Source organism: Rhinoraja longicauda, chromosome 15, assembly GCF_053455715.1.
Source record: "Rhinoraja longicauda isolate Sanriku21f chromosome 15, sRhiLon1.1, whole genome shotgun sequence".
Classification (NCBI taxonomy): domain Eukaryota; kingdom Metazoa; phylum Chordata; class Chondrichthyes; order Rajiformes; family Arhynchobatidae; genus Rhinoraja; species Rhinoraja longicauda.
Window position 1 is genome coordinate 27,167,622 of NC_135967.1, and position 24,653 is coordinate 27,192,274.

Consider the following 24,653-nt stretch of genomic DNA (forward strand, 5'->3'; position numbering starts at 1 on the left):
CCACTTCTGTTACTTCCTCAAAGGGTGGACCTTCACCGCGTACACTGACCACAAGCCCCTCACCTTTGCGTTCGCCAAGGTGTCCGACCCATGGTCGGCTCGCCAGCAGCGGCAGTTAGCTTTCGTCTCGGAGTACACTACCTCCATCCGTTTCATCCGGGGCAAAGGCAACAGAGTGGCCGACGCCTTGTCTCGGCCCGCGGTCCATGCCGTCCTGCAAGTGGCCGATGGCATCGACTACTCAGCCCTGGCGGCAGCCTAGTTGACAGATGATGAGATGTCCGCCTATCGTACCGCTGTTTCGGGCCTGCGGTTGGAGGACGTTCCCTGCAGCACTGGGGGCGCAACACTGCTTTGCGATGTATCCACCGGGCAACCGCGCCCCGTCGTTCCCGTTGGCTGGCGGCGCAGAGTGTTTGAGGTGCTCCACGGGCTGGCCCACCCTTCCATTCGGCCGACAACGGCCCTCGTGGCTTCCCGTTTCGTGTGGCACGGGTTACGTAAACAGGTTGGGCATTGGGCGCACACCTGCATCCCGGGCCAAACTGCCAAAGTACAGCGGCATGTGCGAGCGCCGTTCCAGGAGTTCATCGTCCCTCGCCAGCGGTTCGACCACATCCACGTGGACATCGTGGGGCCGCTGCCGCCTTCTCGGGGCTTCACCCACCTCCTGACTGTGGTCGACCGTTTCACGCGGTGGCCGGAAGCAGTTCCACTGGCGGACACTTCTGCCGTTACTTGTGCCCATGCTTTGGCGGCACACTGGATTGCCAGGTTTGGAGTGCCGCTCGACAATACATCCGACCAGGGGCCGCAATTCACCTCTGAACTGTGGTCGGCCATGGCTCGCCTACTGGGGGTTAACCTGCACCGCACCACGGCGTACCATCCGCAGGCGAACGGCCTGGTGGAGCGCTTCCACTGCCAGCTCAAGGCTGCCCTGAAGGCCCGGCTCGTTGACCCGGATTGGGTCAACGCGTTGCCGTGGGTTTTACTGGGCGTCCGCACTGCGCCCAAAGAGAACTTGGCCACCTCCTCAGCTGAATTGGTGTACAGGGCCCCGCTGACAGTGCCCGGTGAATTTATTCCATCAGCCCAGGGTCAGGCGGAGCATTCATCGGCCGCCCTACAACGCCTTCAGGAGACGGTGGGTAAGCTTGCACCAGCGCCGACATCTCAACATGGTTCGGTTCAGTCGCATGTCCCTTCCGCTCTGCAGGACTGTCCGTTTGTTTTCCTGCGCTGGGATGCGTACCGGACGTCCCTTCAGTGTCCGTATGAAGGACCATTCAGGGTGCTCGAGCGTGGCTCTGTCACTTTCGTTTTGGACATGGGGGGTCGTCTGAGACGGTCTCCATTGCACGGCTGAAGCCAGCGCACGTGGACATTAGCCAGCCGGTCCTACTGGCATGGCCTCGCCCTCGGGGTCATCCTACGTCCCGGCCCTTACCCCCAGCGTCTTCGCAGCCTTCTGCGCCTGGCAGTGTGGTTCCGGTTCCTGCTACTGTTGTGGTGCGCACACGGGCTGGTCGTCTCATACGTCCCCCTGTCCGTTTCGTGCCTCCGGTTCATGGGGGAGGAGGGGTCCTGTGGCGGTACCCGGGGATTAGGCCACTCCCTGGATCATTCCCCTCGGCACGGGTTGGACAGGGCTGGGGGAAGGACTAGTGCTACGAGGTTTGCCTGAAGGGGCTGGAGAGATAACTCGTGCTTGAGACTGAAGTGAGTGCTGGATGCTTGCTGGATTAAATTACTGTTAACATCTACCTGGCGTCTTTCCTTATTCCTACCGCGTCCAGACCCACTACAGTCTCCTATAATTCCTGTAAGGATATATCATTGGGGGTCTTTTTGGAAGCTGCATGATACTTAAATGTTATAATCACTTACTGTGCATTAGATTGGAAGCATAGAATTCCGGGTCATCTGGGTTCACTTGCAAAGGGTCTTCACAGTATTTCTCAATGTTATCATTTATGTACCAACTCTTATTCTCATCAAACAGGGAGAAGTAAAGATATTTGGCTTTGTCAATCTTCACCTGTGAAGCAAGTGAAAACAATTTTGTCACAGATAAGATATAATACCTTGCTTTACAGGTGAGCTGAAATATGATATTCTAAAGTACAGAGCGAGCCACTTGCATTGTGTAAGACATAGCTCTCAGAGGTGAATTGTATTGCTATTCCATTGATTGCTTAATCATTGCAGTTACTGTAAAGCTACATTACATTGCAATCCAACATCATGTATTTTCTCTTTGCCCCAATGTATGTTCAAATGTGTTTTCTATTGCAAAAACACATCAATATTCAGTTGACATTTATTGGAAAAAATGAGTTGAAGCACAGAAGACCAGAGTAGGTGGTATCCACATTTGGATCGTAAGGTCATAAGTGATAGGAGCAAAATTAGGCCATTCGGCCCATCAAGTCTACTTCACCATTCAATCATGGCGGATTTATCTCTCCCTCCTAATCCCATTCTTCTGCCTCCTATCCATAACCCCTGACACCCGCACTAATCAAGAATCTATCTATCTCTGCCTTAGAAAAGAGTACAATGTAGATTCCCAATTTAAGATTGCGCATTGTGATATTTCAAATCATATCAATATGTAGGACTCTAATCTTTGTTTTTGTTAACTTTCTATTTAGATCCAAAGTTTCTCCATTTTTAAGCCATTTATTATTCATCTGTGCTCCGTAAACAGTTGCATATCAAGGTTGCTTGATGTTGGTCATGACAACCAGTTCTATTTCTGTCTTTGGCTAATCTCCAGAAGGATAAATATCCAGCAGTGCTCAATGGATGGAGATACGGAGTATTTCTCCTCATTATAAATGGATTGTATGTAGATATGGTGTCCCAGCTCTTGGCAGGATCAGGTACCAGCTTTCCTTGGACTGACCTCACCTCCGTGATCAAACATTCTTCTGCCAACACTTACTGCTAATGTCTTTTCTACCCTCTCATTTCTTATCAGTGAAGCTTTAATGCATTTTGTATAGAATGACACAAATAGTCTGTTTCCTAGTATCAACAATGCAAACAGCTTCTCTCCATCGGGTTTCCTTAGTTATTGAAGCTACAACTTGGTAAATATCATCAAAATCTTGCAAACAATTTATTGATAATGGCTATTTATTAATAATGAATTTCTCACCAGTCTTGCAAAGGAATCAAGCATGTTTTTTGCACAGATCAGTAGAGGCCCAATGAGCCCTGAGGCTAAATCACGATCCATGTCCACATTACTGAAGTAAAACCGGGTCAGGCAGCCCAAGTCAGAGCCGGTGGGTCCATCACTCTGGGCCATTGTCCAGAAATAAGTAACTGTTTCATTGGGCTGAACAGCATGGTTCCTTACATCGAGACCTGAAGAGATAATCCAAACAAAGATTATACAGCACCCAGAATATGACTTAGGGCATGCACAAATGTTTTACATTTTACTTTACATTTGGAAAATCCAATAATTATTAACGGTGGTACGATGGAACGAAGAGTTATAATATTCAGCGACACAACAACTGCAAATGCTGGTTTAAACAAAAAGAGTCACAAAATGCTGGAGTAATTCAGTGCGTCAGGCAGCATATCTGGAGAACATCTGGAGGCAGTATATCTAGATGACATTTTGGATCGGCAATCTTCTTCGGAAGTTAAGTTACTCCTGCACTTTGTGCTTTATTAGTTATAATGTTCAACTGTCTCTTCAGGAAAACAAGAACTTGAAGGAGGAATAGGCTGCTCAGCTCCTTCCATTTGCTTCAAAATTCAATATTATTTTTTTCTGCTATTAACCTGTGATTTTTTCCCCTTTTTATTTATAACATATTTTACTGATTTTACTCTCTGTTTCTACTTTCTCCTTCGTCGTCATCATTTTGATTCTCATTTATTTAATTCTCAAATGTTCCCAATCCTAGGGCATTCTCTTCCTCTTGAAAACACTATCAGTTTTTTTCTTTTTAACTATTGCTAACTTTTTTTTGTAACTTTTCCTGTTGAGTTATTCTGCCTCAAAGGGCTATTATATGCCTGAGAGCTAGATGTGTGATTATAACAATCCACAAGTACTATTACTGATATCAGCTTTTTAAATTCATATTGATTTGATTACCAGAACGCAGTATTTCCAATGTGCTAGAACGGTAGAATTCTCCGAATCAATTGCTCAGGTGTGCACATTTCTATTAACTACAAATAAAATATCAGATTTTTTAGCGTTCAAAGCCAGAACTAACCCATGTTTGTAGCCTTGGTTATTCTAGGTTTCAAAACTAAGAGTGACTATAATTGTTCAATCATCTTGTTGTACTTAACAGATAGTTTTGCACGTGTTTACTAAGGTTGAACAAATCAAATTCATTCCTTGGAACCACCATGTAGGGAACAGTTGGAGGGAGAAGCAGGAAATGGAGCTTGTGTATGAATAAAGCAGCAGTAACAGGAGGAGTATGTCCCACATAATCATGAAAAATACATTGCTTTTAAACTTTCAAAGGGCGTCATTTTTTTAATGTAAAATCAGATCCACCATTAAGGTGGCACAATCTTTATTCATTGCCCTTTGACTTGAAAAACAATGCTGAGATTAACTTGCATTTCACAATTATTACGAGGGAGTGTCCAGTTACGTGTGAGCAATAACAAAGGAAATGATTGTCTCTGGGAAGGCTATTTTAATCAACGAGTATAAAGATAGGTTCTTTCCTCACTTAAGCAATGTTTACGAATTAAGGAGTTTTATTCTGATTTGACAGGGTTTTTTTTACAGGCTAAGGAAGAGGGAAGGAAGAAGGAAGAACAAAAATAAAGTGTTTGTCAATTCAATAAGCCTACAAGCTAGAGTATTTCCTTGTTAATAACGTGTGACGATGTGCATGCTCTCTGTAAATGAACATGACCCTCAATAACTGATTCTTTTTCCATTGTGTATGACCATAGAAGGTATTTAATGAAATTACATTTTCATAAATGCTAATAGAGCAGGCCAAATCACAGTTAAAGGGTGGTGAGACCATTCTAAATACATTCGAACCATATAGTTGACTGGGACATTCCAGAAGAGCGTTAAGAATTAATTTACCGATCAGCCAAAACATTATGACCTGATGAGCCAAAACATTACGACCACCTGCCTAATATGCTGTTGGTCCTCCATGTACAGCCCCATACGCAGCAGGGTGCGATGCACTGTGTATTGTGACACATTCCTCCCGTGACAACCATTAACATTTTATGTGAGTTGTGCCACAGTAGACCTTCTGTTGGTTTGGACCAGACGGGATAGTCTTCGTGGCCCTCGCGCATCGATGAACCTTGGGCGCCCAACACCCTGTCGCCGGTTTGTGGTTTGTCCCTCATCGGACCACTGTCAGTAGGTACTCACCACTGCTGACAGGGAGCACCCCACAAGCCTTGCTGTTTCAGAGATGCTCTGACCCAGTCGTCTGGCCATAACAATTTGACCCTTGTCAAAGTCGCTTAGGTCTTTACTCCTGCCCATTTCTCCTGCATCCAACACATCAACTTCAAGAACTGACTGCTCACTTGCTGCCTAATATATCCCACCCCTTGACAGGTGCCATTGTAACAAGATAATCAATGTTATTCACTTTGCCTGTCAGTGGTCATAATGTTTTGGCTGATCGGTGTATATCCCTAGCAACCAGTTTTGCTTCCTGATTTCTTGCCCAATGCATGACTGATCATTTACAGTGAATTTATTTTTAAAAATTGTGACTCTTACCTGACTTATGCTGCTTCTTTAGGTGTTATTTTTGTATGTATTTGAAGGTTTTTATTAATTTTATACACAACTTGACCAAGTTGGACCAAATGTACTTTTTACAGCACTAACAGATTTGCAGAAAATTAGTTTATTACTGATCAAAGGCTGCTGGAACTAGTACAGTATTTTCCGAGGAAGATTATTCTGACTAACACTGCAGTCATTTCCTTCTTACCTCCAGCTCTGTCCATTTTTATTTCTGTCAGTCCATGTGGAATAATATTGTATGGTCTGCTGGCAAGATTCTTAAAGATGATCTGTGTCATACAAGATAGAGGCTCATTTAAGGATGAAAAAAAACATCAGTTATCTCTAACTTACCTGAATTGTCTGTGGGAAATGGGAGGCGTGAGTTCTAGCAACAATCTGCAGCAAAACACTGGAAGCTTCTGAAGATTAGAGCCTGAATTCTTAGTGCCAACATGTAGTTTTGTGAGGACAATGCCGAATTCAGATGTGTGGACGGCCCCAGTAATATTGGAAACTCCACGTTGGAGTTCAAGGGCAAAGTTCATAACTCCAAAGTTTTGACTGTAATAAAAAGGAACTGCAGATGCTGGTTTATACCAAGGGTAGATATAAACTAGCATATTTATCCATTTGCTCCAGAGATGCTGCCTGACTCGCTGAGTTACTCCAGCAGGTCAGCCAGCATCTCTGGAGAAGATGGATAGGTGACGTTTTGGATCGGTACCCTTCTTAGTGGATGTGGATGTAATTTTAGTGGATGTGGAAATTGGAAGCGAGAAAATAACCAGGATAAATTTGGGCCTGCAGCTAATGGCCTTCAATTTGCATGTAATCTCCCAGCCCTTTCTCTCCCCTCCCTCTCCCCTTGTATCTGATATTTTCATGCTGACGGTTATAGAATGAGCAATACATCAGAGGAATAAGTGGGTATGTTTGCAGTGACAGGCTGTATCTCATGGCGATAACAGGGATCAGTGCTAGGGCTTCACTAGTCAGAATATATATAAATGATTTGGATGAGGGAATCAAATGTTTCTAAGTTTGTCAATAGCACAAAACTGAATGCAATTGTGAGTTTGAGGAGGCTGCATGATCTTCAAAGCGATTTAAACATGTTGAATGAGTGGGAAAATACATGGTAGATGCAGTATCACATGGATAAATGTAAATTTATTCACTTTTGTAGCCAAAATAGAAAGGCAAAGTATTATTTTAAATGGTCAAATATCCTTTGATGTACAGAAGGATCGAGTGTCCTTGTGCACCAGTCACTGAAAGCAAACTTGAAGATGAAGCAACAGTTAGGAAGGCAACTAACACGTTGGCCTTCATTGTAAGAGGTTTTGCGTACAGGAACTTGCGTACTACAAATATAAAGACCTTTTGTAAGACCACAGCCGGAGTATTTGGCACAAATAGAATGAAAAGGTTTACTGGAATAATTCCTGAGATGCCAGGAATCTGCAGGAGAGTGGTGCAGGGAGAGATTGGTGCAGGAGAGATTGAGTTGATTGGACGAGAGCTTAGAAAACTGGTAGGATCTGGGGTGGACATTTTCTCCTGGCAAGGAAATGGTGGACAATGGCTTGCCCCAAGATACAGAGTAAGGTTCTGAGATGAGGTGACATTTCTTCAGTTAGAGTGTGGTGAACTCGTGAAGATCTTTCCCACAAAAGGTTGTGGAGGCCAAGTCATTGTATGTATTGAATGAGACAGGTAGATACCTAGATAGAAGGGTCATGAAGGAGTACGGGAAGAGAACAGGAATATACTATTGAGATAGATGTTAGTCATGAATGTATTGAATGATGGAGGGTGAAGTGGCCTATTGCAGTACCCCTGTATTTCTGTGTTTCTACCAAGAGGAAAACCCAGTAACACTGTTCCGTAGCCTTTTTATACTCCTTCCCAATACTGTTCCGTAACCTTGTAACCAGAGTTCTAATTTGTCAAGGAACTTTCACAAACAGCATTCTGCTGACCCAGAATGCTGTTTCAATGTCAAGAAAGCAACAGAGCATTCACTTTGCATGTGGCCTCACGCTGGCAGTAGAGGAGGTCCAGGACAGAAAGGTCAGTATGGGAATGGGAAGGGGAGTTAAAATGGTTAGCAACCGCGAGATCCCGAATGCCTTATGAACAGGGCACAAGTGTTCAGCGTGACATGTTCAGCTAGTCTACGCAGTCTCGCCAAATTAGAGGAGGCTTCTTTAGGAGCACCAAATGTAATGACGAGGTTGGAAGTTACTGAGACAGCAGATCCCCTGTATTGGAGATGTTGAGGCTGGAGGCTATGTGCATCGGTATTTGGACATTATTTCTTCCTTTCCTTTTTGCACGAATAGTTTTATATCTACACAAACTTACACTTATTCCACAGGGAGATCTTGGTCTGCATGTGCTGCCCGGCACTGCATTTTCTGTCGTTATCTGCTATCACTTAACCCTCTCTGGACTCTCTGACTTTTGTCCAGGTCCTTCAAGGATTAAGGGTTGTGCACAAAATGAATCAGAAAATAAATCAGCAGCTCCTTAAAAACTAAGTTTGCATTTCGTTTCACAGAAAATATTTGAAATAAAAGACTTAATTTGAAAAATACTAACAATTCCTTCAACTGTGGCATTAATTAGACTTCAAATGGACCCTTCTACCAAATGCAAATCTAAAATAATTCCATTTTCATTCATAGTTGCTGGGCACCCAGGTTGGGCACGCCAATGACTTTCCCATTCCACTACCATTAAAATTTTCCCAAATGTATTAGAACATTGTACCTTAAAACGATCTCCAACTTCTCCACGTAGAACTGGGCCTAGAATCCCTTTTGACAATGTTGATTCTGATTTATGTTTTACAACTGTGAAGGTATGGTCAGTATACTCGACATAAATAGCCTTTTTATACTCCTTCCCAATACGGTGTGGACCCTTTTCCAGATACTTTGCTCTTAGCTTGCTGAAAGTTTTAAAAAAACATGGGAATATAAAGAAGTAAGTTTCAGCTCCTGTAGTACGCATTAACTCTGATCTTTAGATTTTATTACATTTAATTTCATTTTGTTTGATCGTTTGCTGTGGTATTCTTTGTTCAATACCATTCCTCACTCACTGGCAGAGATAAAATGTGAGTGACTGTTCCTTTTCTCTGTTAACTTGCTCAATGTCAAACTCCTGAGACAGAGACAAAGGTGACCAATGAGACTGAGGGGTTAAAATGTGTAGGAAAGAACTGCAGATGCTGGTTTAAATCGAAGGTAGACACAAAGTGCTGCAGTATCTCAGCGGGACAGGCAGCATCTCTGGGAAGAAGGAATGGGTGACTTTTCGGGTCGAGACCCTTCTTCAGACAGTCTGAAGAAGGGTCTCGATCCGAAACGTCACCCATTCCTTCTCTCCAGAGATGCTGCCTGTTCCGCTGAGTTACTCCAACATTTTGTGTCTACCCAGACTAAGGGGTGATATTGATTTTATCCCCTATATTTTTTCTTAATATATCTTTCCTCGTCACCCAGATATTTAATTAACAGAATAACAATGACAATCATTATTATATTACAATGCTTTACTATTGAATAAACCATCAGGAAGCTTCAGTTGCTTCTCATTTCCTCACTGCGGAGATATTTATTTGATTCCCTGTATCCTGATGCTCCATGCTCTGCAGCTGGACTGCCTGTATGTCTGATCTACAAGCACCAACACACTCTTAGTGATACCATACTGGAGACCTCCTGCAAAACAATGTAATACGGAGGGTAACGTGTAGGAAAGAACTGCAGATGCTGGTTTACACCGAAGATAAACACAATATGCTGCAGTAACTCAGCGGCATAGGCAGCATCTGTGGAGAGACGAAATGGGTGATGTTTTGGGTCGAGACCCTTCTTCAGAGGAGAGGGCGACCAGAGAATTGGAGAGATATTCCATATCTCTAGTCTCCCTCGGTTCCAGAAGATGTGTCCGTTGGCTAGCTCCAATAGTCATATCCCCTCAAAAACTGATACATCAGCATGCACCTTAGACACAGCAATGAACACATAAAAACAAGAAGGACTTTACCTGCTGACATCATCGGGAATGGTTGGAGCATAATCCCAATCACACTCCTCAGCGGCAATGTAATAAGTCCATTCCATTGACCTAGTTTTGGTAACGATTGTCCGTAGCATGAATTTAATGTTTTTCTTAAAGTCCTGGTCATCTTCCTCGTCGTTCTCAAATGTTTCATTTTCATCAGTATCCTCCATGCCTGCTGTTTCACTCCAAGCAAGTGCACTGTCATCCACGCACATTCCCTTTATATTAAAGTAGGCTTTCATCCCAGCTGTTGTAACAGAGGAGAAGCAAAAATGGAATGTGAATTCTTTATCTCTTATTTGGCAAGCAAAACATTCTCTTCACCTGTACATCCCTGTAAAGTAAACATCATTTAATGCATATTTAGAACACACTGGTCTGTCCATATGAATGCCCAAGAATAATCATTCGCCTCTGCTGGGTTATGTAAAGAACAATTAGCAAAAACACAAAGTAGTTGACTAACTCAGCGGGCCAGGCAGCAGCTGTGGAGCGAATGGATAGTTGATAGGGAAGGAGGAAACAGGAAAAGAGGTGGAATAAAGCTTCTCTTCCAAGTGATGTGATCACTTGCCAGGCCTTGTCCCGCTCTTCCTCAACCTCTCTCACCTGCACGCACCTATCACCTTCTTGAATTGGTGTGATTTTTCTAGTGAAGGTACTCCCAAAGCATGTTTGGGCAGGCAGATCTGGGACTTAGATCCAATGATGATGGAGTAACAGCATTTCCAGGTCATGATGATATGCAGATTATCAATCAAGCAAGGTGCTTTGTCCTGGATGGTGTGGAGTTTCTTGTAGGTTGTTGGAGCTGCAATCATTCAGGCAAGTGGAGAATATTCCACCCTATTCCTGACGTGCCTTGTAGATTGTGAAAAGGCCATGGATGTGTCATTCTCCTTAGGATTTAGAGTGCTGTAAATGAACTTAAAGATAACCCATTTTGTGTTACAAGATTCAATGGCGGTACCATGGCCAAGATTTATTCAGATTTTACCACGAATAGCAACACCAAACAATGAAGGTTTGAGGATGGGATTCTGTCTCCATGTATCAAATACTCCCATGTATAGATAGATGCATTTTCTATAAATAGATTAGGGTGGACAAGTTCCAATTGGTTTGACCTTCATGTTGCTTCACTCAGCCCCTGTCATATCCTCAGTCTGATGGCTTTGACTTTCAGAATTTAGCCACATCAGTACCAAATTGCTACCAAACCATATTTGATGGTGAACATTGAAATCTCTCCATATAGAGAATGGGGCCTGTTACTTTCAATACATTTTTTTCCAAGCATTGTTCAACTTCCAGCAGAACTGATTCATCAGCTTAATGACAAGTGGTAAGTGGCTAACCAGAATGAGGTTCCTTGCTATGTTTGACCTCATGCCATGAGACTTAATAGAGACTGGAGTCATTTCTGTGGACTTTCAGAGCTACGTCCTTCTGTTTACAAACTATTTTGCTAATGGGTGTTGAAGATAAAACCTTAAAATCATAGTCATAGAGTAATACAGCTTGGAAACAATCCCTTCGGCCCAACTTGTCCACACCGGCCACTAAGTCCCAGCTACACTAGACCCACCTGCCCACGTTTGGTCCATATCCATCCAAACCTGTCCTATCCATGTACTTGCCTAACTTTCTTAAACGTTCGGATAGTCCCAGCCTCAACTACCTCCTCTGGCAGCTTGGTCCATACACCCACCACCCTCTATGTGAAAAAGTTACCCCTCAGATTATTATTAAATCTTTTCTCTTTCACCTTAAACCTGTGTCCTCTGGTCCTCGAGTCACCTACTCTGGGCAAGGGACTTTGTGCATCTACCTGATCTATTCCTCTCATGATTTTAAACACCTCAATAAGATCACCCCTCATCCTCCTGCGCTCCAAGGAAAGGAGTCCCAGCCTATTCAAACTCTCCCTATGGTCCTGGCAACATCCTCGTAAATCTTCTCTGTACCCTTTCCAGCTTGACAACATCTTTCCTATAACATGGTGCCCAGAACTGAACACAATAGATCTTTATTCGATTTTTTTAGATGCCATTCGACTTGCTCCATACCTAGATGAACAATGAGCAATTACACAGTCAAACGACTTTTTCATGAAGGAAGGTTTTCATCCTTACACATGTTAAAAGAGGTTCTAATGACGAGATTCCTGATTTTTCACACCGGACATTACACAAATCATATGCCATGCTGTGATCCTTACCTTGTTCATGGTTTGGATTTTGACAAGTCAATAACCACTTATTCTCATAACTGGGAAGCATCTTAGCTGTTGCAAATGCAGTTGGAGCTAGTTCAACCGAAACAACCCTGTGGTCACGCAGTAGAAGGCTGTATCCACCAAAGTAAATGGAGTACTGGTCTCGAGTGGAGCCCATTGCTATTAAATGCCAACTGACTGGTTTGTTTTTGCAAATTTCCAGATCTGAAAAGTAGTGATAACATTTGAAATCATGAATTGGACAAATTATAATGGATTCAAGATTTAACATCAGAATTGCCAAAGATTGCAAGATGCCATGCTGAAGATTTGAAGGTGATTAAGATCCATATGAAGCTGAGCCAAATTGCACTAAACGTGGGATTAAATTACAAAGGTTACCAAACAGTAACCATACCACAAAACTAAACAATAGCCCATTGCTATTAAATGCCAACTGACTGGTTTGTTTTTGCAAATTTCCAGATCTGAAAAGTAGTGATAACATTTGAAATCATGAATTGGACAAATTATAATGGATTCAAGATTTAACATCAGAATTGCCAAAGATTGCAAGATGCCATGCTGAAGATTTGAAGGTGATTAAGATCCATATGAAGCTGAGCCAAATTGCACTAAACGTGGGATTAAATTACAAAGGTTACCAAACAGTAACCATACCACAAAACTAAACTTTTACCAAATACTCCACATCATTCCCAGTTTAAAATTCCTGCTTTTTTTAACTTATTTCAGAAATGCTGAACAATGACACTAAAGATGAGTAAATATGTCAATAATATTTGCTTTTCTGGATGTAATTGGTTCCAGAGTCTGCAAACAAGCAGGGTTTTGGTTGGAGAAAACCATATCCATCCAGCATTTTCAGGGAGCAATTCTCTGAATGAATTTCAGTAACAACATATATCTTAGAGATTTGCCCTTCTGTCTATGTACACAAGTTGTTGCAACCAAAACCTTAGCTTCAGAGAAGGGCAAGAAGTGCCTGTTGATAATATTTGTAACATTTTGCAATTTTTTCATCCATGAGAGAGGCTGTCCTTTGCAATGCACACTTAGCAGGCCTTCTGCTTTTCACCCTTCATAAGCATAAGCTCATCCCAAACTCTGCCGCTGATATTTTAACTTGCATCAAGTTCTGGCCATCTATTCATCCACCCTCTGTATTGGATCTATGAAAAACAAGGCTTTAAATTTCAAATTCTCTTCCTTGCTAAAACCCTTCATAGCCTGATTCTTCTTCAACTAGTGATCTCACCTAATGCTACCGTTCAGCAAGATCTCTGTGCTTTTCCATTTTGCCCCTTTGAACATCCCTGATTTCCACTATTAACAACTGTGAACTTTATATACTCTTGAATCTCTCTGACTCACCACCATCTCATCATAATTTGAATATCCAAACCACAGTTATGAATAGAACATAGAACATACCACAACACTGCACAGGAACAGGCCCTTTGACCCACAATGTTTGTGCCAATCATGATGCCAAGTCAAATGGATCTCATTCGCCTGTACATGATCCATATCCCTGTATTTTCTGCACTTCCATGTACTTATCTAAAAACCAATTAAAAGCAACTATCGTATCTGCCTCCACCACCACTACCCCAGGCAATGCGTTCCAAGCCCCCACAACTCTGTAAAAAAACTCACCCCACACATCTCCATTAAACTTTCCCCCTCTCATCTTATAGATATGCCCTCTAGTGGTGGACTTTTCCTCCCTGAAAAAATGGTCTTCTCTATCCATAACTCTTATCATTTTATATACTACAATTAAGTAATGTGTATGGCACACTCCTGCCCAGATCAATATCCTTTTCCAAAGTGTAATGTTCAAGTGGCAGTGTACTGGAAATGGTCTGGCTAAAAATCGAAACAAATCACTGATCACATTTTTACTTCAGCATCCTTGAGATAAGAGGCTTCATTCCATCGAACTTTGTTTACTTTTTGTTTTTGATTAATAAAATCAAAAACAAATTAATAAAAACCTGTCACCATAACTGGCTATAGCATGTGTTTGTACCCACCAGGTAAGGAGCCATTAATGTAGCCATTGATGGAATACATCAGCCCTTTAGTCGTCTGAATGCCAGGAATCTTATATTTAATTCTATCTGTTTCAAGGTACATGCTTTTACTTTCATCAATTGCCGAGAACAAAAGCACCAACTCTTGACGATCAATCTGCATTCCAAATTGGTTTAGAGTTCCTGGGGAGACAATAACATGGAAATCGTTATTTTCAAATTTAAAATATTTTAAATTTTAAAGAAAGGCCTGGCTATAGAGTGGATGTGGAGGATGTTTCCAGTAGTGGGAGACTCGAGGACCAGAGGGCACAGCCTCAGAATAAAAGGATATACCTTTAGAAAGGAGATAAGAAGGAATTTCTTTAGTCAGAGGGTGGTGAATCTGTGAAATTGATTGCCACTGATGGCTGTGGAGTCCAAGTGATTGGGCATTTTTAAAGCAGAGATTCATAGGTTCTTGATTAGTAAGGGTGTCAAAGGTTATGGGGTGAAGGCAGGAGAATGGAGTTAAAGGGAAAGATAGATCAGCCATGATGGAATGGCGGAGTAGACATGATGGGTTGAATGGCCTAATTCTGCGCCTATAACTTATGAACTTACAAAATAATTTACCCATGTGAGATATATTTATCTATGGTTTATTTTAAGCAGCAGCTAAATATACTTGAATATCTCTAGATTATAAGTCCTGAAATAACTTCAGTATTGTCATTCAGCAAAGTAGTGAATCTAAAGCTGTCACAACCTGAGAAAAAGATAAGTGATCTTTGCTTGAGAAATTTTATCTGCTAATAAGGCAGCACTGACCTACGATGTAAGGAATGACTTAGAATAGTGCAAGATAACAGCAAACCAATTTATCATTCGAATATTGTCCGTCCTTATTACTCACACTCACCTCGTTTACACACAAGCACTGCTCCGATTAAACCCGAATTGAAATCCCTCACAGGATCCACATGTGAAGAGTAGGCATAGGTGAGACATCTGGAATCACCATTCATCGGGCCGATGTCCCAAGTGATGTCCCACACATAGGTGTATTCACCTTTGGGTGCCACATAGTCATCTTTCTTTTCATATGTGGAAGTGTGGTCATTGTACGAGGCTCCTTCATTCAGAATGTTTCTCATTAGTAACAACATAAAGAACATTTTGGGGGAAATGAAAAGCAAAGAAATTGCAATAATCTGCGCTGATACACAGCAAGTTATCCAAACCATCATTTTGAATATCATTTTAAATTTCAAAATAATTGCACCTTGAACAATGGGGTGAAAAATAATCCTGAAAATTTCAAACTGTATTAAATGCATAAATATAACCATCGAGCCATAGCATTATCAGCTCAGAATTGGCCCATTATGCTCATGCCAACCAGCAAGCATCTTTCTATACAAATTTCAATATCAGCACATTGGTCTATAACCTTCTATATCATGACCATTTAAATGCTTGTTTGGATGCTTCTTAAATATTGAAAGAATCCAACTAACCTCTGGATGAAAAAGGTCTTCCTCAATCTCCTCTAAACCTATTATTCCAGACCCTAATCCTAGCTTAACACACCTCGACAATGTGGAAACGTTTCCTACTATCTTCTATCTTTGTGGGATAAATCTTTTTTGTCTCTATCAGGTTCCTCCTCAGCCTTTACTCCAAGGAGAATAAACCTAGCCTATACTGTCTGTCATAATTCAAATGCATCGCATTTAATCACAGATAATATCCTGGTGAATCTCCTCTGCATCATCTCTAGTGTAATCACAGCCTTCCTATAGTATGGTGACCAGAACTTTACACACAGTACTTCTGCTGTGATTAAACTAATGTTTAATAAAATGATACCGTAACATCGCTGCTCTTATTATCTAGATTCCAGAGATTTGAAGTTAGGTGCCTTGTGTGCCTTCTCCACTTTCTTATTTCCCTGTGCTGTATGTAGTCTTGTATACTAACGTCCTTCTGGTTCTTTATCCTTGCAAGGGCCCGACCATTCATTGTACATAAACTTTGTGAATTAATCTTCATTCAGCTCTATTTGGTTTTAATCTTGATCCTCACAGTTGCAATGAATAAATATTGAATTTCACTGCGATGGGAATTTATTCCCATAGTAATGGGGAGAGAAATATATTTAGCTCCATTATTGTATCAGTAGCATTATAGTGCAATAATTATTTTATTTTTGGTGGCCTGGAATGATTCATGTACCGATGTTCCCTAAATGTTTATTCCCATAGTAATGGGGAGAGAAAAATATTTAGCTCCAGTATTGCATCAGTGTAGCATTATGGTGCAATAATTATTTTATTTTTGCTGGCCTGGAATGATTCATGTACCGATGTTCCCTAAATGTTGAATGGATTGTGTTAGTCTGTATTCTTTGATACTGTAATGAGAAGGGAAGTGATTTATGCATAGGTCCAGGCAGTGTGATGATGAATTATTATGCATTGTCTCTCAACTACAGTGACAGCTGCTCAGTCCCTGGGATATTCATTTGTTCCAATCAGTCCAGCAATATGTTTTCAGGCTACAAAATATGTATAACATTGATCCCTTTTCATCCTCACATTCGTGTGCCTTTACTCCATTGAGCTGTATATGGACAAACAGCAGCACTTGGGTTTAACTCCGTTTAAGGATTAAGGTATAGTGGCTGAAGGTATTATTCCAGAGAATAAAGGTTTCTCCATGCCTGATTGTTCACATACAGAATCATTGGATCATTTAGCATGGAAACAGATTATTTGGCCATCCCTGTTCATGCCAGCCATATCTACACGAGTTCCTTTCCCAGCACTCGGCCCATGGCCTTCAATACCCTGTCATTTCAAGTGCTCATTAAATGCTTCTTGAATTTGTGACAGTCTCTGCCTTCATTGTGTCCTCAGACTGTGCATTCCAGAGTTCAATCAGCCCCTGATTGAAAACATCCTCATCTGCCTTCTAAATCCCCTTCTCCTTACCTTAAACGAATGACCTCTTATTATTGATACGTGTATTATGGGGGAAAAAAACCTCATTAACTATCCCATCTATGCTCCTCATGGCCTAATCTGGAGAAATAACAGGCAGTAATAACTCAAAAACTCATAACCACATGATTACAAAATATAGCGAGGCTTGTGCTTGTCATCATTTATATACTGCATGATCAACCCAACCCTTGTTGGGTAGAAGATGGAAATGAAGTATCAAGATGTTTCCTTGTTTCCTTGTGGAAAGATTATGTACAGTTTCAGAAGTGTATATTTTTATGGTCAAGATATTTTAAATTGTTTATGTGGTCATCACATCGTAAAGCACTTCTCCTCAATGTAAACTGGGTGCAATTTCTAAAATTGTGCTCTCAAAACCCACTCCAGAACTTGAACACATTCGCTGCAACACAATGCTTGGTTTGCTTTGCTGAATGGAACCTTAAACTGCAATCTCCATGACTGCTCCAATAGTTAATGGTCGTGAAAGATGTCATGCCGCAATTTACTCATTGTGAATAGGTTTCCCCTTTCAAACAGCAGCACCAAACATGATTAGGTGGTCATGAGAGTTTAGTTATTTTCAAAATGGCTACTTTCCTTCAGGAACAGTGAAAGGCATGTCAGTTCTTTCTTCCGCAGACTCCGGAATGAAACATAAATTATTCCACCAATCTCCTTTTCGTGCCTCTGTTTACTACCATTTAGGGTTAGCCTAGTGCAATGGTGCACTGCCAGAATCAAAACGTCCTGGCTGGATTTCACAAGAAGAATAAATTGGCCGCAGCCTTGACTGGAAAACATCTGGATTTATGTTAAGCCTAACAGATGAAGTTCATCTTAGGCTGAAGTTCAAATGATACAGTGCATTCTTTACAACGTAGCTCAGGAGGACAGGCAAGTCGATAATTTAATTAACTATGTAAAAGGTTCTTTCTTCATCTGTTTCTCCAGATAAGAAATATGGTGAAAGAATATGTCTGCGATAAGGCATAATATCAATAACATGTCACAAAATAGAATGTAGTAAAACCACTTAATGTTGTAAAAATCAAGCATAAAGCCTTATGTGAACTCATGCAGACTATTGATACTCTGGATCAGGTTGATTGGTCATATTTATAAGCAGTCCGTGAATTGGCAGCGCCGGGTTTTTGCGGCGGGCTGTTTGTACCTCTATCACATTTGGTACTTCTGAAAACCGACTATCTCAAAGTATAAAATATAATTAAAATTGGGGTTCACCTTCTGACATCTTCCAATAGGATATCCCAAATGGATGAATACTGTATGGCCGTGATGCTAGATTCTTAAAGTGGATTATAACTTTGTCGTTAACTTCTGCTCGAATTGTGGGACCAAGAATCCCTAGAAAAGATAATAATATGTGAACCACTTGCCTGTAGTATAGTATAACAGAATAGTACAAAGTACAATAAGTAGCAGTAAGAATTTGATCAAGCTCTACACAATTACGGAAAGTCAAAGAGAATCCCTGCACTGCTTTGATTTAGTTCCCCTAGTCAGGTGCCTAAATGACATCCAATATCCCTTATGAACCTAGACAGAAATGAGCCAGGTAGTAGCCTGTTTTACCACCTAATCCCTCTAAATAAAACCTTTAATATGCCAAATACTTATCTGAGCTTCAATAAAATAAACGTATCTCTTAGATATACTCTTGGTATTGTGAGGATTGTCTAAGAAAGGAGCCATCACTGACCTCAGGGGATCAAAATATATTTAAAAAATAGAAATACAATGAAAAATTAGAAATGGCACGTGAAGCACATTCCAAATACCTGAGTTGAATGACTTTGTTTCATGACTCAGATCTTTTGCAGTAGAACTTGCTGGATATTCGCATTGATTTTTCGGCCTGCAAACCTTGCTGAGTTCTTCGGATCATGAGCTGTCCTTTGACTTGGGCTATAAGTTCAGAGCAATAGATTTGCTTCCAAATCCAAGGCAAAGGGGAGCGTTTCTCAAAAGTGAAAGGGATACAGTCCATTTGACTTAAACCTGTTGGTCACCAGTCCCCTGGGCTAAGTGATACGACAAGGCACTTGCTACCTGCATCCTTTTGTCTAACTTGTGACTTTGGCTCATGAAGATGATCGCATGTAATTTAAGGGTGAGGTGAATATCATTGACATATAGTTTTCATTAGAGTGGTGATGGGACAATTGCTATAAAAGTGAAGTCACTTTGGTCAGAAAAGGGTCAAAATCTGATGGAAATAAAAGAGTCAGACATAAATTCTAGACAGCAATCTATGGAGGTTAACAAAAACTCAGTTTTCAATATGATCTCGTGTGACAATATTCAACAAAGACCAATAAAAGTATTTAATTTGTTTGTCATATTTGTTTATTCTGGTTGCTCTGAGAGGAAACAATGCCAACTGACAGATTGACATATTTAACTAAGTTTGAGGCTTGTCTATTTTACTTGGCAGTAGTTTCTATGAAAACCTGGAAGCTAAATTAAACTAAATATATGAGAAACATTGCAAGGATATATTGGGGTCAACTTTTGTGGAGATTTCTAAGTGTGAGTAATAGATCAGGACTATATGGCTTTCCATACTGAAATGTTAACTCTGTTCTTTTCACCAAAGCTGTCTGACCTGCTGAATATCTCCAGAGTGTATTCTGTTTTTAATACACATTTAACATATAACATATAACATATAACAACTACAGCATGGAAACAGGCCTGTCCGGCCCTACCAGTCCACGCCGACCATTCTCCCTGACCTAGTCTCATCTACCTGCACTCAGACCATAACCCTCTAATCCCCTCTTATCCATATACCTATCCAATTTACTCTTAAATAATAAAATCGAGCCAGCCTCCACCACTTCCACCGGAAGCCCATTCCATACAGCCACAACCCTCTGAGTAAAGAAGTTCCCCCTCATGTTACCCCTAAACCTTTGTCCCTCAATTCTGAAGCTATGTCCCCTTGTTGGAATCTTCCCCACTCTCAAAGGGAAAAGCCTACCCACGTCAACTCTGTCCGTCCCTCTCAAAATTTTAAAAACCTCTATCAAGTCCCCCCTCAACCTTCTACGCTCCAAAGAATAAAGACCCAACCTGTTCAACCTCTCTCTGTAGCCTAAGTGCTGAAACCCAGGCAACATTCTAGTAAATCTCCTCTGTACCCTCTCCATTTTGTCGACATCCTTCCTATAATTTGGCGAGCAGAACTGCACACCATACTCCAGATTCGGCCTCACCAATGCCCTGTACAATTTTAACATTACATCCCAACTTCTATACTCGATGCTCTGATTTATAAAGGCAAGCATACCAAACGCCTTCTTCACCACCCTATCCACATGAGATTCCACCTTCAGGGAACAATGCACAGTTATTCCCAGATCCCTCTGTTCCACTGCATTCCTCAATTCCCTACCATTTACCCTGTACGTCCTATTTTGATTTGTCCTACCAAAATGCAGCACCTCACACTTATCAGCATTAAACTCCATCTGCCATCTTTCAGCCCACCCTTCCAAAAGGCCCAAGTCTCTCTGTAGACTTTGAAAATCTACCTCACTATCAACTACTCCACCTATCTTAGTATCATCTGCATATTTACTAATCCAATTTGCCACACCATCATCCAGATCATTAATGTAAATGACAAACAACAGTGGACCCAACACAGATCCTTGGGGTACTCCACTAGACACTGGCCTCCAACCTGACATACAATTGTCAACCGTTACCCTCTGGTATCTCCCATTCAGCCATTGTTGAATCCATCTTGCAACCTCACTATTAATACCCAATGATTTAACCTTCTTAATCAACCTTCCATGTGGAACCTTGTCAAATGCCTTACTGAAGTCCATATAGACAACATCCACAGCCTTGCCCTTATCAATTTCCCTGGTAACCTCTTCAAAAAATTCAAGAAGATTAGTCAAACATGACCTTCCAGGCACAAATCTGTGCACTGTGAAAACAATTTTTTCACTGTGTGCAGGAAAATACACACGCATACACACATGCACATACACACGCTCACACACACTTGGACACAAAAGACATTTGGACAGACATTGGGATAGGAAGGGTTTGATAAATATGGGCCAAATGCAGACAAATGGGACTAGGTGAGAATGGCAATTTGGACAAGTAGGGCCAAGGGATCCTGAGGAACTTGTTTCTCTGCTGTACAGCTCTATGGCTCTATCATGCACACAGGCACATGCAAACACACACAAAACACACACACACACACCCACACACAAGCATGCACACACACATGCACACACACACACACACACACACACACACACACACACACACATATATACATACACACACACACACACACACACACACACACACACACACACACACATATATACATACACACACACTTACACACATACACACATCTGGTTGTAAAGCAAACTCTGTAATCAAACTGAAAACCAATGCATCGTTAAAGTGACTACTCAAAGAACCCAACTAATGGCAGAAATCTGGCTGGTGTCTTGGACGACAGAACAGCAATATCTGTTTGGAATTCTAACTTCTGTGACTTAGCTATTTATTACAGTCATGCCACTGAATGAAGACACAGATATTTTGGTGAGGCACAAATATTTTCCCATGGGTGGGAGAGCTCATGAGGAAACACTGGAAAGTCATGCTCTCTGACAGGACAGTTTTAGTATGGACTTGTCCAGACTGTTTAGTCCCTAGTTTTGTCCAGAGTGGACAAAACTAGGATAAACTTCAATTACAATGTGTACATGACCGTGATCAGGTTTGGTGGGGAGGTAGGGGAGAGGGAAACAAGCACACAAAATCAAAAAAGTAAAATTGTAAAGAGAATTCTGTTATAAAAAATCAAACTTTATGATTTTATAGAATCAAACTTTATGTTTTATGGTGATTTTGTATCATCAGTTGTAATTATTGAGAATGATCTTTTCTAATTCAGAATAAAGGGATTTTCTTCAATTTCTACATTTTAGTTAAACGGGTATATATAATTCAAATGAAATAGATCTAAAATATTGAGCTGTTTAATGTGTGCAGCCAAACTGCATTTATACATTTAATCTCAATTCCGTGAGTGGAGAGGCTCTGCTTGGATTATCCCTCTCCTGCAGCAGTGGTAAATGTCCCACACCAAAGCTCTTGAAAGTCCATGGAAGAATTGGTCGATCGATTGATCCAAGAATGTGTGGATCAATAGTGAAGAAGGAAATCGCCACTCTAGTAACACCATGCTGATTCTCCCCAAGTGAAAACATATTTCTTACCCATCCACGTAGGCTTTGTTTCTGGTATGAGAAATGAAGAATCTTTGAACTCCATAAAAACTGCCTTCCTGTACAGAGGGAAGGTTCTGGGAGTAAATGGTTGCCTGCAGAAAAACAAAATGTAGGCATTTATTTATTTTCAGCTTTGTTGGGTAATCCTGCATTCTTCATTACTTCTGATTATCCAATAACTCTAAAAACAGTCCTCAAAGACAAACAGCAGGGATAGAGGATTTAGTCAGACTCACACTCCTGGTCTGTCTCTCACCCCAGATAGTTGACTATAATGTGGCTCTCCTCTTGTTCCATGCCTTTCAGGAAAGCGATACTTAAATACAGCAAACAATTAATTACTGTGTCAAAAAAAGGTAATGTCTGTGCTGGAATTCAATATTTCAACTATTCATTTATTTCCCTGCCTTATCAAGTACTCACTGGATGGCAAAAACAGAAATTAAAGCACATGTCTCAATATGTTATCAGTTTATAAATTGAACCATCCTTGCTCCATCCCAAAATACAATGACAATTGTCATCTATCCTAGCAGGTCTGTGACACTGGGGAGTATTGAAACACATACGCCATACTTAAATTGCCTCAGAAAAAACTTTATCACTTACCTTGTGTTTCCAGTTCCATGCCATGACAGGAGATTGCTGCTCCTGTAATCCCAGTTAAGTTCCACAGCTGCAATGTGGTGCTTCCTAATTATCATTGAGGAGTCCTTGAACAGGCAAGAGACCAAAAGCACATAGAAAGCCAGTGCCCTCATTCTGTGTTTGGCAATTAATGCCTGCAAAATGGTCCCGTGAGTACCGCAGTTTCCCAGCCGTTTGCAAATCACGATAATCACAGTTGATTGAATTTAGGAAGGATTGTGGAAAGTTAATCTACTTAAATGAAGAAAGCAAAACAACATCAGGAAGGAAAGTTAATGACAGGAACTCTGAAGGAACATTGGGTCAGCATCTTGGCATCGGTTCAAAATATTTATATCTTGTAATTAACAAGGAAGTGTTGAGGAATTGACTGAAACCATCAGGACGTAACTAGTGCTTCACTCGAAATATGTGGTCTGGACTTCTTCCATGGAAATGTATGAGAAATAAACAGGGGTGTTGTCAAATATTACTTGATAGTGAAATATGTAAGAAGATTTTGGAGCACAAATACTTGTTCCAAGAGGTTCGTTTTAAGAAAAATAGACTGGTATTGTTTTGCTTTTGTTGAAGAAAGAGTTTAACTTTTCAACTAACATTATGAATGTTTCCAGGGTCTGTTGTGTCTTTGTCGTCTCTTTACAACAACTTTATCTTTTAGTTTCCATTATCGGTTAAACCACTGAAGGATGATTCTTGAACTTGAAATGGCAAGTTGGCTATTTGCCAATCAATATTTTCTGTGCAAATGTCATGCTGCAGAACAATAAAAGGAAGAGCAAATGCTGAAACTCTAAAATGAAACAGAAAATCCTGGAAATACTCAATAGGTCAAGACGTGTTAACCCTGTTTCTCTTCCTGTGGAGCGAGAAATAATTTTAATGCACCAGTGAAATTATTTTTGTAATGATCCAAGTGCCAAATGTATTGAACTGGTCTCTGAACTGTGCAACAGTTCTTGTTTACAGTCATAAGATAGTGTGGTAATGCTATTGGTTCAATGCCCCATAGATGCCAAATTGGATTTTGAGTTGTCGGTGAATGACAACAACAACAGTTCAACAACAGTTCAACAGAGCTTTATTTGTACCTAAACCTTAAGCCTTAAGCCTTTATTGTACCTAAACATTCCAACACATAAGACTGATTTCAAATGTTACTTCAGAGTGAAAAATAGAAGGCGATTTTGGAGTCGATGCCCAAATGGTTGGTCAGAAAGTTTGGTTTCAAGAAAATTAGTCAGATGGGGAGATTTGAGATGTATTGCAGGAGAATTCCAGACATTAGCTCCATGGCAGCTGGAACCACAGTTGCACTTGGAGAATGATGTGAAGTTCTAGTCATCCAGCTACAGGAACGATTTGATAAAGCTGGAAAGAGTGCAGAAAAGACAGAAGGATGTTACTGAGGGGACAATTCCAAAGATACTGATCGGAATTTGTGATAGAGACCAATGGCAGTGGAACCTGTTTTCTAAATACTTGATATTGTCTTATGGTGATAATGAGGTAAAGCTAGAAGCTGATGTTTGCAGAAAAGAAGAAAACTGTGGTTAGGAAATACCTCTGTGCATGACTCCCTTGTTTGTG

General features: G+C 41.0%; 1 protein-coding gene across 1 annotated transcript in view; it reads right to left on the reverse strand.

The window, feature by feature from the left end:
* LOC144600374 (coagulation factor V-like) overlaps positions 1-23,216 on the reverse strand; it is a 66,510-nt gene extending 43,294 nt beyond the window's left edge. Inside the window, exons 1-11 of the mRNA XM_078411949.1 lie at positions 23,025-23,216; positions 22,404-22,507; positions 18,358-18,480; positions 15,027-15,239; positions 14,126-14,308; positions 12,069-12,290; positions 9,830-10,094; positions 8,546-8,726; positions 5,976-6,057; positions 3,167-3,378; positions 1,891-2,041 (exon numbers count right to left, since the gene is read on the reverse strand). Of these exons, the coding sequence (XP_078268075.1) occupies positions 1,891-2,041; positions 3,167-3,378; positions 5,976-6,057; positions 8,546-8,726; positions 9,830-10,094; positions 12,069-12,290; positions 14,126-14,308; positions 15,027-15,239; positions 18,358-18,480; positions 22,404-22,507; positions 23,025-23,176 (1,888 nt within the window). The 5' untranslated portion in view covers positions 23,177-23,216. The remainder of the gene's footprint in view (positions 1-1,890; positions 2,042-3,166; positions 3,379-5,975; positions 6,058-8,545; positions 8,727-9,829; positions 10,095-12,068; positions 12,291-14,125; positions 14,309-15,026; positions 15,240-18,357; positions 18,481-22,403; positions 22,508-23,024) is intronic.
* Between the last annotated feature and the right edge of the window lie 1,437 nt (positions 23,217-24,653).